The sequence below is a fragment of the Chiloscyllium plagiosum genome, chromosome 2 (genome assembly GCF_004010195.1).
Source record: "Chiloscyllium plagiosum isolate BGI_BamShark_2017 chromosome 2, ASM401019v2, whole genome shotgun sequence".
Lineage (NCBI taxonomy): Eukaryota > Metazoa > Chordata > Chondrichthyes > Orectolobiformes > Hemiscylliidae > Chiloscyllium > Chiloscyllium plagiosum.
Window position 1 is genome coordinate 32,894,279 of NC_057711.1, and position 15,733 is coordinate 32,910,011.

At 40.9% G+C, this 15,733-nt stretch overlaps 1 protein-coding gene across 1 annotated transcript in view; it reads right to left on the bottom strand.

The window, feature by feature from the left end:
• Window positions 1–10,776: 10,776 nt before the first annotated feature.
• The window catches only part of LOC122558536 (corticotropin releasing hormone binding protein), a 19,746-nt gene continuing 14,789 nt past the window's right edge, over window positions 10,777–15,733 (bottom strand). Inside the window, exons 6-7 of the mRNA XM_043707233.1 lie at window positions 14,357–14,474; window positions 10,777–12,763 (exon numbers count right to left, since the gene is read on the bottom strand). Of these exons, the coding sequence (XP_043563168.1) occupies window positions 12,606–12,763; window positions 14,357–14,474 (276 nt within the window). The 3' untranslated portion in view covers window positions 10,777–12,605. The remainder of the gene's footprint in view (window positions 12,764–14,356; window positions 14,475–15,733) is intronic.

Genomic DNA, 15,733 nt, shown 5'->3' on the forward strand with positions numbered 1-15,733 from the left:
GGATAAATTACCTATACCAGATAGACTACAACACCTTCTGAAGGAGATAGCTGTGGAGATCGTAGAGACATTAGTGGTGATCTTTCAGGTATCACTGAAGTCAGGGAGCATTCCAGAGGACTGCAAAATGGCTAATATATACCAGTATTTAAGAAAGGAGACAGAAAATAGAAAATTATGGTCCGGTTAGCCTGACCTCGGTTGTTGGCAAGATTTCAGATTTTATTATTAAAGATGAGATTGCAGAGTACTTGGAAGTGACTTGGAAGTGAATGGTAAGTAGGGCTGAGTCAGTATGGCTTCACCAAGGGGAGGTCATGCCTGCCAAATCAGAGGAGCAATTTGGACAAAGGAGAATCAGTGGATGTAATCATCTTGGATTTCCAAAAGGCCTTTGACAAGGTGCTGCACATGAGGCTGTTAAATAAGATAACAGCCCATGGTGTCAGGGTCAAAGTACTGACATAGATAAAGGAACGGCTGATAGGCAGAAAGCAGAAAATGGGGATAAAGGGGTTTTCTGATGAAGGAATTGAGGGCATTGTTGCTAAGTTTTATCAGATGACACAAAGATAGGTGGAGGGGCAGGTAATTTTGAGGAAATCGATGCTGCAGAAGGCTGTGGACAGGCTAGGAGATTGGGCAAAGAAGTGGCAGATGGAATACAACATGGGAAAGTGTGAGGTTATGCACTTTAGTAAGAAGAATAGCGGATTAGAGAATTTGTATTCAGGGAAAGGCTTCAGAAATCTCAAGGCACGCAATATATTGGTTTTATTGCAAGGGGGCAATAATATTCCTGATTTTAATTATCCCAAAGTAATGCACACAGTAAAATAAGGGAACACATTTCAGATCAGCCATGAGCTCATTGAATAAGAATACAGCACTGCTCTGGTGTTACCACAATATATCTAAGACATAGAAACATAGAAACTCAAAGCAAGAGGAGGCCATTCAGCTCTTTGAAACTGCTTCACCATTTAGTATGATCATGGCTGATCCCCTGTCTCAATGCCATATTTCCACATTCTCCTCATGCCCATCGAGGCCTTTAAAATCTAAAACGTTATCATTTTTTTGAATCTTTGTAGTGACTTGGCTTCCACAGCCTCCACAGGTTCACAACCCTTTCAGTGAAAAAAAATGTCTTACCTTATCTCTGTCCTAAGTTGACTACTTCTTTGTCCTGAGACTATGTGTCCTGGTTCTAGACTCCCCAGCCAGAAAAAAACCTCCTGTCTGCATCCAATCTGTCCAGCCCTGTTAGAAGTTTATACATTTTAATCAGATCCCCCCTCAGCCTTCTAAAACTTTAATGAATACAGGCCCGGCAGAACCAATCTCTACTCATAAGACAATTCTGTCATCTCCAATATCAGCCTGATGACCCTACACTACACACCCTCTATGGTAAGTATATCCTTTCGTTAGTAAGGTGTCCAAACTGACGAAGGCCTGTAAAAAGATATGCCTATTTCTGAACACAAATCCTCTTGCAATAAAACCAATACATTGTTTGCCTTTATAATTACTTGGTGTAACTGTCTGCCTAATTTCATTGTTTGGTGTGCAAGGGCATCCAAATCACTTTGTACATCCACAATTCCTAATATATCACCATTTAAATAATACACTCACTTCCTGTTTTTCACACTGACGTATGTATCTTCACATTTAACTATGTTGCTTTGCATCTGCCGTGTGTTTTCCCATTCACTCAACTTGCCAAAATCACTTTGAAGCTTCTTTGCATCCTCCTCACAACTCACAAACCTGTCCAGTTTTGTGTCATCAGCAAACTTGGGAATGTTGCATTTGGTTCCTTCATCCAGGTCATTTATATATACCATGGATAACTGGAATCCAAGCATTGATTCCTGTGGTGCCTCACTAGTCGCTGACTGCCACTCAGAAAAAGACACATATATTCCCACTCTCTGCTTCCCATCTGTCAACCAATTCTTGATCAATGCTTAGGGATATTAGCCCTATCCCGTGTGCTTTAACTTTGCCCATTAATATCTTATGAGGGACCTTATCAAAGCCTTTTGAAAATCCAAATACACCACATCCACTGGTTTTGCCTTATCCATTCTATTAGTTGCATCCTCAAAAAACTTCAGCAGGCTCAATAAGCATAATTTGCATTTTATAAATCTTGTTCAATCTCATAATGCTTTCCAAATGTTCCATTATCATTTCTTTGAAAAGTACTTTATCACTTTCCCAACTCTTGATGTTAGGTTAATTGGTCTGCAATTCTGTTTTTATCTATCTCCCTTTTTAAATAGTGGGGTTACATTTGCCACCCTCAAATCCATAAGAACTGCTCCAAAATCTAGGAATTTTGGAAGATGACCACCAATGCATCTAATAATTCCTTTAGTACTCTGCAGTGTGGATCACTAGGCCCTGGTGATTTGTCAGCCTTTATGCCCTTTAACTTCCCAGCACCAGTTTCTACTAATACTGATTTCTTTCAATTCCACCTTGGTTCTCTAACATTTGTGGGAAGTTATTTGCGCCCACTTTTGTGAAAACTGAACCAAATCTTTCTGCCATTCCTTTGGTCAGTTTAGCTCAGTTAACTGGATGGTTGGTTTGCAAATCAGTGTGATGCCAACAGCATAGGTTCAATGCCCATCACTAGATGAGGTTATCATGAAGGACCTTCCTTCTCAACCTTTCCCCTTGCTTGAGGTATGGTAGCTCTCAGGTCAAATCACCCCCAGCTGTTTCTCTCTAATGAGAAAGCAGCCCAATGGTCTGGTAAACTATGGCAACACATACACCCACATTATAATTACCTTGGTTTCTGACTGTAACAGACATATACTTGTCTTTACGAAAGTTTTTCTCTTTGGATATTGCTGGAAGTTTGTTCTATGTTTCTATGTTCCCTCTAGTATTTTCTTGTATGCTAATTCCTCCCACTTGGTCAAACTTTTATCTGCTTTTGTTGTATTTTAAAATTTTCCCAATCCTGAGGCTTGCTACTTTTTTCTGCCAATTTTATATATTTCCTTATTGTGTCTAATACTATCCCCAATTTCTTTTATAAGCCCTGGTTGAGCCACCTTTCCTCTTTTACTTTTGCACCAGTCAGGAATGAAAGATTGTTGTAATTCATGTACACACTCCTTAACTATGAACCATTGCCCAACCCCTTTAGTAAAGTTCCCCAATCCATCATTGCCAATTCACACCACATTTCTGCATATCTCATTTTATTTAGATTAAGGAACGTAGTTTCAATTTCAGCTACTTCAATTTCCATTTTAATGAAGAATTCTATTATATTATTGTTGCTCTTCCCAGGGGACATCATGCCACAAGTTTGTTAATTAATCTTTAATTATTGCACAGTACCTATTCCAGAATGGTCCTTTTTTCTGGTTGATTCCTCAATATTTTGGTGTAATAAAACTATCAAATATACACTCCAGGAAATTGTTTGTTTGGTTTGTCCAGTTTATATGTAAATTTAAGTCACCCATAATTACAGTTGTAGCCTGGGTGCATGTGAAATAACTTCATGAAGGCCGATATCCAGTCACCAAATCACCGTTTATTTTTACACAGAACATTCTTGACACTGAGCCAGCTTCCTCAGAGCCAGCTCTCAGAGCTAGCAGAACCTCTGACACTCCTGTTTATATCTGTTAGCCAGGGCTTCCTGCTTGGACCAGACTAACAGCTCTAATCTAGGAACTCATATTCTATGACGTTCATCTGGATCACCTCATAACAATCATTACAATGTGTATCTCTGAGTTGTTCTTGTTCAATGCCTTCTCTTACATCTTCCACAATGTTTGGGGGCCCATAGCATTCCAAAGACTCATTGGTAAAGCAGTTTAACACTAACTCAAAAAAGATAGAACCCTATTGACTTGTTTTCATCTGAGAGAGTAGTCTTTCAACAGAAGGAACTTATCACAGACAGCCGGCACATGTCTTGCTGTTGTTGAGGAAGTCATGGTGAACAATTCTGATGGAATTTTTTGAAGATCTGAATGAATAGAAGTTGGATTGCATTTAATGTTTAGAAGTGGTTTGATAAGGTACCTCCTTAGCTTCTTAGTAGCAATTCCAGCATTAGCTATAATAGGAATTGTGACTGCACACATAGAAACTTGGCTAATGAACAGGAAACAAATGTTTGGTAATGGATATTGCACTGTTGGGAAAGAAATGGAAATAGCATCCTCCAAGGGTTTGTACTGGCTACATTTTTATTCTCTGTTTACTTAGATGATTTTGACTTGGGGGTAGGGAAGTCCAATTTCCCCTCAAGATGCCAAATACATGTTTGGATTATAAAGTATGAAATTACACAGTAGATGTAGATATTTGTCTGTTCAACATTTCAAGAGGGTTTGTTAGTTTATTTAGAGTAAAGAATAGGTGCAGTACTATCCTATAATGTAATTCCAATGTTAAATTACTTTCAAATACAGAAAGACAACACTCATCCTTGTGATGTGCATTTTCTGCACTTCCCATTTTTAGTAAAACTTTTCTACTTATTGAAGGATATATTGAAGCAAATTGGAATCTGTATTGATTAAGCTAATGAACATTTCAAAACCAAGGGCTGAATTTTCTCTCCCTTGAGCGCCTTGATCACTGATAAGAACTGTCAGCAAATGCAGCAAAAGTGAAAACAAAGTACCTCAACATCATGAAAGAGATCTGACTTTCCCTTTTGGGTTTAACTGGCACCTTCAGGATCCTGATAATGAGCATTGACCATCTTATTTTCACGCATTTGTAACTTATTATTAGCCCAACATACCTCATTTCTCTGCAGCTTCCAATTCACTCCCCATCTGAGAAATTAGATAGCTCCAACTCTCAACATTCCAGTTCAGAACATTCACTGCTTGCTTCTCCAGGCTTTCACCCAATTCCATTTTCAGAACAACATCACTACGCACTTTGTTGACACCGTCCTCCTCCGCCTTTTGTGCAAGTTAATAACAGCAAAAAACCAGATTCATCACATCATAATACCTCCTTTCAGGTTACTTCTTTGGCCACTTCAGATCTTCACTTTGGAGCTCAGGGACACCTACAATTTATATGTCCCTGCCAGGTTGAGTTGCAGACGGGAGCACACACATTTCATGCATCACATGACTTTTACCTTAATTGTTTTAGTGCTCACTCACTTTGCACTTTATTGGAGACAGAGACTGTCAGTTTATTTGGTTTGCACTGCTTTGGCTGTATGATACAGACCTTTAATCTGTGTGAATTGCATTGCTTTTTAGCACAAAGGGAAAGACAGTATTTTGTCACTGTACAGGGCACTGAACAGTCAAAGGGGTGGACATGTGGTTTTATGGCATGGAGCTATGTCAGCATCACAACTACTGCATGTGACAGCAGTTTACACAATAAGCATACTGCATCTGCTAAATGACCTTGTATGACAGTGAAACAGGATTTAGCTTTAGTGAAGTTAAGGGAACTATGTCAGTCCACCATTATCAGTCAAGGGTCAGGGTGGGGCAGCCATAGTCAGTCAGGCACTTTGTCCTACCAGCGCCCAAGGATACATGTCTTTGAAATAAAACAAAAACTGAAGATGTTGAAGATCTTAAATCAACAAAACAAATATTGCTGGAGAAACTCTGCAGGTCTGGCAGCATCACTGGAGAGAGAAGACAGAGTTAATGTTTCAACTCCAATGACCTTTCTTCAGACTTCAGTCTCCAGTCTCCAGAATTGATCCATGGTCAAGCATAATCAGTTCAGAGATTAATGATACATTATTCAGGATGATGGGGAGACATTTGTCTAGAGGCAGTACTATTCTCATGTGCAGTTGTCCTGCAAAATCGAGGAATGGAGAGGGAGCTCCAGCTGGGGGATTGTTATAGTTTATGAGGAGATGGGGAGCTGAAGGAGGGGGTATATTAGAGTATATGAGGAATGGGGAACTCCAAGAGGGGGAATGTTCGAGTATACGAGGAATTGGGCTTACCAGAAGGGGGAGTATTAGAGTATACGAGGAGATGGAGAGCTCCAGAAGGGGGAGTATTAGTGTATACGAGGAGATGGGGAGCTCCAGGAGGGGGGAATATTAGAGTATAAGAGGTGATGGGGAGCTCCAGGAGGGGGTGTATTAGAGTATACGAGGTGATGGGGAGCTAAGGAGGGGGAGTATTAGTATATGAGGAATGGCAACTCCAGGAGGGGGAGTGTAAGAGTATATGAGGAGATGGGGCATTCCAGGAAGGATGTATTTCACAACTCACAATCACTCATTTAAGGAAGAATGGAAATTTGCAAAAGCATGTGCTGAGGGTGTAAATTGGGGATATTTGTGGTTATGCAATGTGGAAATTAATGGAACTAAAGTGGGACAAATTGCCAGGATCTGATGGCTTGCATCCATGGATGTTAAACGAGATAGGAGAGCACATTGACAATTCCTAAACATAATCTTTCAGACTTACCTGTTAAGGAGTTGTACCTTTAGACTGGAAGTTCTTTGTGTGATTTCGCTCCTTAAGATGTGTAACAGAGGGAAACAAGGAATTATCAACCAGTTAGCCCTGTTTCTGCTCATTTACTGAGCATGTTCAAATCTTTTCGCATGATATATTCCTGCTTAATTTTGTATCATCTGCAAATTTGGAAATAATAAATTTAATGTTCAAAGCATGGATATGTGAACAGCCAAGCTCCAAGTACTGGTCCTTGCAGTACCCCACCACTGACAGTCTGTCAACATGAGAATAATGCTTATATTCCTATTCTCTTTTTGCCTGTTAGACCATCCTTCATCCATGCCAATCCATTATCTCCTTTCCTAGTTGAGGTTTTACAGCTTGGAGAACACTGGCAGAGTTTTGCAATATAGCACAGAAAAGCAGTGGCAAATCATTGTAATTCTTCACGACTGGAGCCACCAAAGTAGGGGATGTTCTAGATGAGAGGTAATCAGGACTTGACAGTAATCCTCTGAAGGTGAAGATAAGGACACTGGCCAGGATGAACATCCAAGACACCATGATAGCACTTGGACCATTCAGTGCAAGAAGCCTAAGCAAAACTTACTGAAACCTGCAATTTAAAAAAATTATTTGTGAAATGTAGGTGTTGCTGGCTGAGCAGCATTTATTGCCTATTCCTAGTTGCCCTTGAGAAGGTGGTGGTGAGCTCCCTTCTTGAACCGCTGCAGTCCACCTGCTGTGGGGTGACCTACAATGACATTAGGGTGGGAATTTCAGGATATTGATCCAGTGACATTGAAGGGACTGCTGTATAATTCCAAGTCAGGATGGTGAGTATCTTGGAGGGGAACTTGAAGGTGGTGGTGTTTACGTGTATCTGCTGCCCTTGTCCTTCTAGATGAAAGTGGTCGTGAGTTTGAAAGTTGCTGTCTGAGGATCTTTGGTGAATTTCTGCAGTGCATCTTACGGATAGTACACACCGCTGCTTCTGAGCACCAGTGGTGGAGGGAGTCAATGCTTGTGGATGTAATGCCAGACAAGCAGGCTGCTTTGTCCTGGACAGTGTCAAACTTCTCGAGTGTTTTTGGAACTGCACTCATCCAGTCAAGTGGGGAGTATTCCATCACACTCCTGATGTGTGTCTTGTAAATTGTGGTCAGGCTTTAGGGAGTCAGGAAGTGAGTTACTCGCCACAGTATTCCTAGCCTCTGATCTGCATTTGTAGCTGGTGCGTTTTTGTTTGAGTCCAGTGGAGCTTCTGGTCAATGATAACCCCCAGGATGTTGATAGTGGGGATTCAGTGATGGTAACACCATTGAATGTCAAGGGGCAGTCGTTAGATTGTCTCTTGTTGGAGATGGTCATAGCCTGGCACTTGTGTGGCACAAATATTATTTGACACTGGGCTAATGCCCGAAACGTCGATTCTCCTGTTCCCTAGATGCTGCCTGACCTGCTGCGCTTTTCCAGCAACACATTTCCATCACTTGTCAGCCCAAGCCTGGATATTGTCCAGATCTTGTTACATTTGAACATGGACTGTTTCAGTATCTGAGGAGTTGGGAATGGTGCTGAACATTATGTATTCATTGGTGAACATCCCCACTTCTGACCTTATGTTGAAGGGAAGGCTATTGATGCGGCAACTGAAAATGGTTAGGCCTAGGACACTACCCTGAGGAATTCTTGTGGAGATGTCCTGGAACAGAGATGACTGACCTTCAACAACAATGACCATCTTCCTATAACTCTCAACATTGGAAAGTTTTCCCCTGATTCACATTGATTCCTGATTTGCTAGGGCTCTTCATGCCACACTTGGTTGAATGCAGCCTCGATGTCAAGGGCTGTCACTTTCACCTCACCTCTGGAATTCAGCTCTTTTGTCCATGTTTGAACCAAGGCTGTAATGAGGTCAGGAGCTGAGTGGCCCAACCTGGGCATCACTGAGCAGGTTATTGCTGAGCAGATGACACCTTGCTGATGATCGAGATTAGACTGATGGGGCAGTAATTAGCCAGGTTGGATTCATCCCGCTTTTTATGTACAGGACATACTTGGACAATTTTTCACATTGTTGGGTAAATGCCAGTACTTAACTGTACTGGAAGAGCTTGGCTAGGGGAACAGCAATTTCTGGAACAAGGGTCCTCAGTACTATTCCAGAATGTTGTCAGGGTCTATAGCATTTGCAGTATCCAGTGCCTCCAACTGTTTCTTGATATCATGTGGATTGACTGAAGACTGGGTACCACTCGAGGAGGGCGAGATGGATCATCCACCCAGTACTTCTGGCTAAAGATTGCTACAAAGGCTTTAGCCTTATCTTTTGCAGTGATGTACTGGGCTCTTCCATCATTGACAATGGGGATATTAGTACAGTGACTTGCTTAGTTATCTGCCTTCATTCATGACTGGATGTAGCAGCATTGCACTCCTTAGATCTGATCCGTTGGTTGAGCCATCACTTAGCTCTGTCTATTACTTGCTCCTTTTGCTATTTGGGATGCAAGTAGTCCTACTTGGAAGCTTTGCCAGGTTGACACCGCATTTTCAGGTATGCCTGGGGCTGCTCCTGGCTTGCCCTTCTGCACTCACCATTGAACCAAGGTTGATCGCTGGCTTGATGGCAATGGTTGAGTAGGGCAAATGCTGGGCCTTGAGGTTGAAGATTGCACTGGAGTACAATTCTGCTGCTGCTAAGGCCCACGGCACCTCATGCATGCCCAGTCTTGAGTTGCTAGATCTATTTGAAAACTGTCCCATTTAGCAGGATGGTCATGCCACACAGCATGATGGAGGTTATTCTCAACATGAAAGCTGGACTTTGTCTCCACAAGAACGGTGTGGTGGTCACTCTTACTGATACTGTCATGGACAATTGTATTTGGAGCTGGCAGATTGGTAAGGATGAGGTCAAATATGTTTTTTTGCTTTTGTTGGTTCCCTCACCACCTGCCACAGACCCAGTCTAGTATCTATGTCCTTTAAAACCTGACCAGCATGGTCGGTAGTGCTGCTGCTGAGCCACTCTTCATGGTGGATGCTGAAATCCACCACCCAAAGAATGCTTTGTGCCCTTGCCATTTCCAGTGCATCCTCAAAGTGTTGGAGGAGTACTGATTCATCAGCCAAAGGAGGACAGTATGTGGTAATTAGATGTTTTCCTTGGCCATTGTAAACTGAAGCCATGAGACCTTATGGGGTCCAGAGTCAATGTTGAGGACTCCCAGTGCAACTCCCCCTTGACTGTATATCATTGTGCTGCCTGGGTCTATGCTGCCGGAGGATCAGGGTATATCCAGGAATGGTGATAGTGATATCTGGGACACTATCTATGAGAAGTATGATTCCGTTCATATGACAATGTCAGGCTGTTGGGACATCTCTCCCAATTTTAACACTAGCCCCCAAATGTTAGTGAGAAAGACTTCGCTGAGTCAACAGAGCTGTTTCTGCCATTGTCTTTTCCAGTGTCTAGACTGATGCCAGGTGATCTATCCAATTTCATTTCTTTGAGACTTTAGAGCAATTGGTGTAACTGAGTGGCTTGCTAGGTCATTTTAGAGAGCAATTGATAATCAACCACATTGCTGTAGATTTGGCGACCAGGTGAGGTTGACAAATTTCCATCCCCAAAGGGTATTAGTGAACCAGATGGGTTTTTCCTGACAATCTGCAATGGTTTAATCAATAGATACTTAATTCCAGATTTTTTAGAATTGAATTCAAAGTCCACCATTTGCCACAGGATTTGAACCCTGGGCACTAGAGCATTAGTTGAGTTTCTGGATCAATAGTCTGTTGATAATACCATTAAGCCATCACCTCTCCATCCATGGTGAATGAGCTGGATTTGGACTTCCTTTAATTGTGTAATTTTGTATTGGTTATTATTGTGAAGGGTAGGTTCTGGCTTGCACCACATAAGGTTGGTGCCAGTGGTGGGAAAATCGCAGATTGTAGAGTACTTCCACATCTTCTGCCATTCCATAAGATGGACGCTGGAGAGCCTGGTTGCATAATTAATGAGCTGGAGAGTGGAAGATTGCATTAGAAAAGTTGGCACATGCTATAGTGGACAAAGTGTTCACTCAAACAAACTTTGCCAAAAGCAATGGGAAATTCAGCCCAAAGTGATGTAATATGCATTTACATAAATTATTCTCAGTTGTAGTTCAAGACATTGTAACGTGGCTTGAAATGTTTTAACTCAGTGCAGTAACTTTAATGTGAGTTGCAGAAAATGAAAAAACATGTTGAATGGTTAAACTCATCCATAAAATAATACATTTGAAAACAAAAATTGTCCACAGCACTTTATTTTGTCTTTGAGTTAAATATGGATGATTAAACTTCAATATACAGATTCTCATGCTGTAAAATATTTTTAAAGAGGATTTAATTATGGCTAAATAATGATGTAATGTTAAAATCTTTTTTTGGAAATGCTGTATCAGTTAACTTGCCCTTTCTTTATGTTTCAGGAGAATTGATACTAGGTTAGAATGCTCAGAGACCCAGTGCAAACGCAATTCCTTCAGTTCAATAATGATTCAGTGATCCTGGATAGTTTTGACTTGTCGGCATGATGGGAGTGATGGAAAAGCAGGTGGGTCAAGCCTGAAATGTGCATCTTCTTCATTCATTGATACATTTCCTGCCCAGAGATTAGCTTGATTGACAAGTGTGGTTTCCAATCATGCAGGGAGCCCAAATGTGCAGGCTACAAGCCTAATCCTATGGCATCAGATCCTTAGAGGCATTAGTTTCCTTATCCTGCTGGGCGTATAGCCTTACAATGCGTCAGAACACCCTAAGCCCAGAGCATTAAAGGTCTAATCATCAATACTGGATTGAATCTGATCCCTGAACCTTGTAGGTGGCTGATCTGAGGGTGGGTTAAATCACTGATCTCAGGGAAATTTGATTCTGAAGGAATTCTGATCTCCAACCCGAGTTAGAATGCAATCCCCAACCACGGGCCCCAATGGACAAGTTGCTCACTCAAACAAACGCTGTCCCTGATTAAACTCATTGCAGTAGAAAGTGGGAGTTAGGTCTGATCTCAAAACTCAGAGGGCTCTGATTCATGAGTGTTTGGGAAGGGTAGGGGTGTGATGGTGGGTAGAAGTGTGGCTGAATTGGAAACCCTCCATATTTAAAATGTCAAACTTGCTGTGGCAAGTGGATTGACCGCTGAACTCTTTCCAGCCTCAATAAAACAACATCCAAAAGTCAGCAGGGTGAAAATCCAATACACTCTGATTTGTTGCTGTTTATTTGAACCCTCCATCACCACCCACTCCCTCCCTTGCTGGAGGTTAAAATGCCACTTTTAGTCTTTGAAGTCAATAGTTCAATTGTAAATGTACTTTACTCTTGAAATTTTAAAAGCAATTTTGAGCCCTTAAAAATATTAGTTTGGCACCATATTATTAACTAGTACCATAATGCGCACAATTGAAAAGGGACGAGGGAATATTCATCAGAGGGATTTTAACCCTGTCCACTCAAAGGAAAAATACAGTAGAAACTCAACTATACTTGGACCTGAATGGACTGGTTGTAATGGAGCACCATTTTGAAGTATGCAAGATGAATCGGACCAGTCTGTGTCATTCACATTCAATTTACCACTTCTGTCAGAACAAAAAAAAAGGCCATTCCAGCACTTGGAACAGAATAAAGATACTGCTGTTAATTATCTTTATTTACATAATACTGAATTGCCTCACAAAGTGTTTCATACAGTGCTGGTGGTCCGGTGTGGCAGCATCATTTCTAAGCAATAAATATATGAAGTAAATATACTTTGCTATCACAATTAAATCAAATAAAGTCTTAGCAAGCAATGATTTATTTTCTCTGTTGGCCTAATGACCATTCTGGCTGCTGATCTAATTTAAACATTTGCTGACTTATTGACTGGCAAAGCAGCAAGAACCCACTGTAGAGTTTGTTCATTAATCAGGATGATAAAGCAGCAGCTACCTGGCAATGTTCTAGTAAATGAATTAACAAGGTAGTAAAAGACGACCACTACAGATCTCATACTTTTGACAGAATTACAACAATGCTACAGCTTTACTCCTTTACTCAGAGAATAGGTGGTATCTGTGCCGAGAAATCTACTCAGTCTGCAGCGTAGCAGAAATCCTCAACTCCGTTTTCATTCTGTTTGTCCAACTCATGCTGCCCCAGCTGACGGTACTCAAACGTAAGACGATTTATGTACTTGCCGCTGGACACAACACGCACAACGGTGTTGTCACACCCAATCTTAATTTGTGCTGAAATAAAAATTTGTAAGTTTTAAAAAAAACTTTCAAACAAACTAGTCCTCAAAGGAATAAAAGGCAGCTGCTGTGAATATGATTGCAACAATTACCTCTAAGCACATAAAAATATGTGACTGAATCATAGGAGGAATAGCTGGATTGTGCCCAAAACAAGGACAGGGATTAGGATGCATGATCAACCCCTCAATTTCATTGTGACATAGCAGTCAATCCACTTGCTGCCTGCCAGCTATTAGTGACTGTGGACAACAGCCAAAGACTAAATATGTTGCCTCCATGTCTCAGCAAGGGACCAAGTTTGATTCAGGGTTGTCAACACTTAAAGCTGGTGTCTCTTAAAGATGAAGTTAGTCTGCTGCACATTAATAATTCACCAAGACTCCTTGGACAGCACATTGTGAAACCACAACCCTACCACCCAGAAGAAAAGAGCACTAGGCGCATGTGAACACCGCAACCTCAAGTTGTCCTTCAAGTGACATCATTCTGAATGAGAAAGTATTGCCATTCCTTCAGTTTCATTGGGTCAAAACCATAGACCTCACTCCCTAATGGCATTGCGAGTGTCCCTACATCCCAAAGACTACAGTCATTCAAGGAGCTCATCACCAAGGGCAATTAAGGATGGGAAACAAATGCTGACATAGGCGGCGACGCTCACGTCCTATGAACAGATAAAATAAAGTTGAAATGGGAGCTATTACAGATGTTGCCTGCCCGAGCCTGGTAAAATCCTGACAAAGAAATTCAGGGTAATGGTTACTTTCATAGTCACCATCTTTGCCCTACTCCAAGGCTGCAGATCTGCCTACATAGGCTGGTAGATATTCACGTGCACACCTTTTGGTTAAATAGTGTCAATGCACACACTGCCTCTGGGTTCAGTTAAGGTATAAGAAATTTTCCTGTAAGACCATTGGTGAATAGACTTTTAAGAGGTCTCTCACTCCCACTATCTCCTCCTCCCTGTGTGAACAACTCGTCCCCTACTGCTTTGCTTCTCTCTCACACATGCTTCGGTCCAAGGTGATGGTTACTCAGGAACCTATGATTGAGAGACAATCTGACCAAATTCCCAGCATTGAGAATCAAGGGCTTTGCCTTGAGTAGCACCAGTCCTTGTTGGTGTATCACCAACTTCAAACATCTCTGTGAACTACCAGACATTTCCCCAAACTCATCCGATAGGAATTAATGGGCAACAAGCCTGGAGACAAGGTTTGTAGAAAAATGATCAGGAGCTCATATTTTATGCAATCAAACAAAATTAATACTCAGTCACTAAATCCAAAAAAAAACCTCCTAAGATCCCTGATTCATTGGGAAAGCATAAATTAAAAGGAAGTAAAATTCTGATGGAAAAATCAGGGTAATATCAAACTGTCCTTTCATGATAGCCCTCAAATCCTAATAAACATCACATGCAATCAACACTTAATCATTATTTATTAACTTAATCATTAACAACTATCATAAATTAAAAATAAACATACATATATATCATGTCCTTCCAAACATGGAAAGACTTTTTAAATAAATTTTATCATGTTTGTAGAACTTTGATTCATGGAATCAATCTCTCACCTGGTCCACTGAATGAGTAGCAAATGTCAGCCACTGGGTACATCCGGCTCGGGTCCAGTCTATTCCCTCCCAAAAGTTGCACAAAATCAGTTGCTCCACCACAGCTTTTAATGGGTAGCTAATGGACAAGATACAAAGAAATCCATGCAGCTCATTTACATACGGTACTCCACAGAGGGCATATCACAAAACAGATCATAATCATCTGCTAAGTTCCGCATTTGAGAGAATGTAAAGATGTTGGACCTGTCAGTTTGCTTAAATGAAATGGTAAGTTCTGACCAGAGGTTTTATGATGTTACGATCTCCGTAGAGACCTGTAACTTATAAAAATAAATTCAAAGGCTACTGACTGAAATGACCAGTCAACAAGATTTCAAGTTTCAAGACTTTTACACAACACCAAAACTAAAAGTGATACTGATTAATTTCTGTAGACAACTTAAACTCTATATTTCAGAAAGAATTGCCTGTTCAACAATTAAAATGACTGAAATTTCCTTACCATAATTCTACTATTCGTTGGTCCTCAAGTGACTTAACATCATTCTCCAAGAACAGTTTGAAATGACTATTAGCTCCTTTTTTCTTTCTAAGCTTGTTAACTTCTAACCTCCAACCTGATTTTCACTGTGTATGTTATCCTGAAGATTTCTCTCTCGATCCAGTGGAAACTGAACTTTCCAGGTTTGCTTAAACTCTCATAATTTTGGTCTCTTCAATTTGAGTGTGATCTCCAACTTGCGTTTTGTGTGGTGGATGAGAAGACTTGCTGCTTCTATCTCTTTGTCTGTCTGCCTGTCTGTCTCTCTCTTTCAGATTCTTGGACATTCACCGTCACTGTGAGATTCAGGGATCCATTCGGGAAAACCTGCACCTTATAATGGCCTCCTATGGACTCAGTTTTTCATACCCATCTCCATGGCAACAAGCAAGACATAGGTTTAGTATCTTAGCAGAAATGTTAATTAGTTATTCTCTAATCCTCCAACTTCATTCAATTGTTGAATTAAATCCTTAGATTAACATACAACATTTTATAGAACCTGTCAATTCTAATACTTCCCCAGTATGTAGATGGACGAGGATGAAGATGGATGAGGGAGATCCAGTAGATGTAGTGTACCTGGACTTTCAGAAAGCTTTTGATAAAGTCCCACACAGGAAGTTAGTGAGTAAAATTAGGGCGCATGGTATTGGGGGTAAAGTACTAGATTGGATTGAAAATTGGTTGACTGATAGGAAACAAAGGGTAGTGATAAATGGCTCCATTTCGGAATGGCAGGCAGTGACCAGTGGGGTACCGCAGGGATCCGTGCTGGGACCGCAGCTTTTTACAATATATGTTAATGATATAGAAGATGGTATCAGCAATAA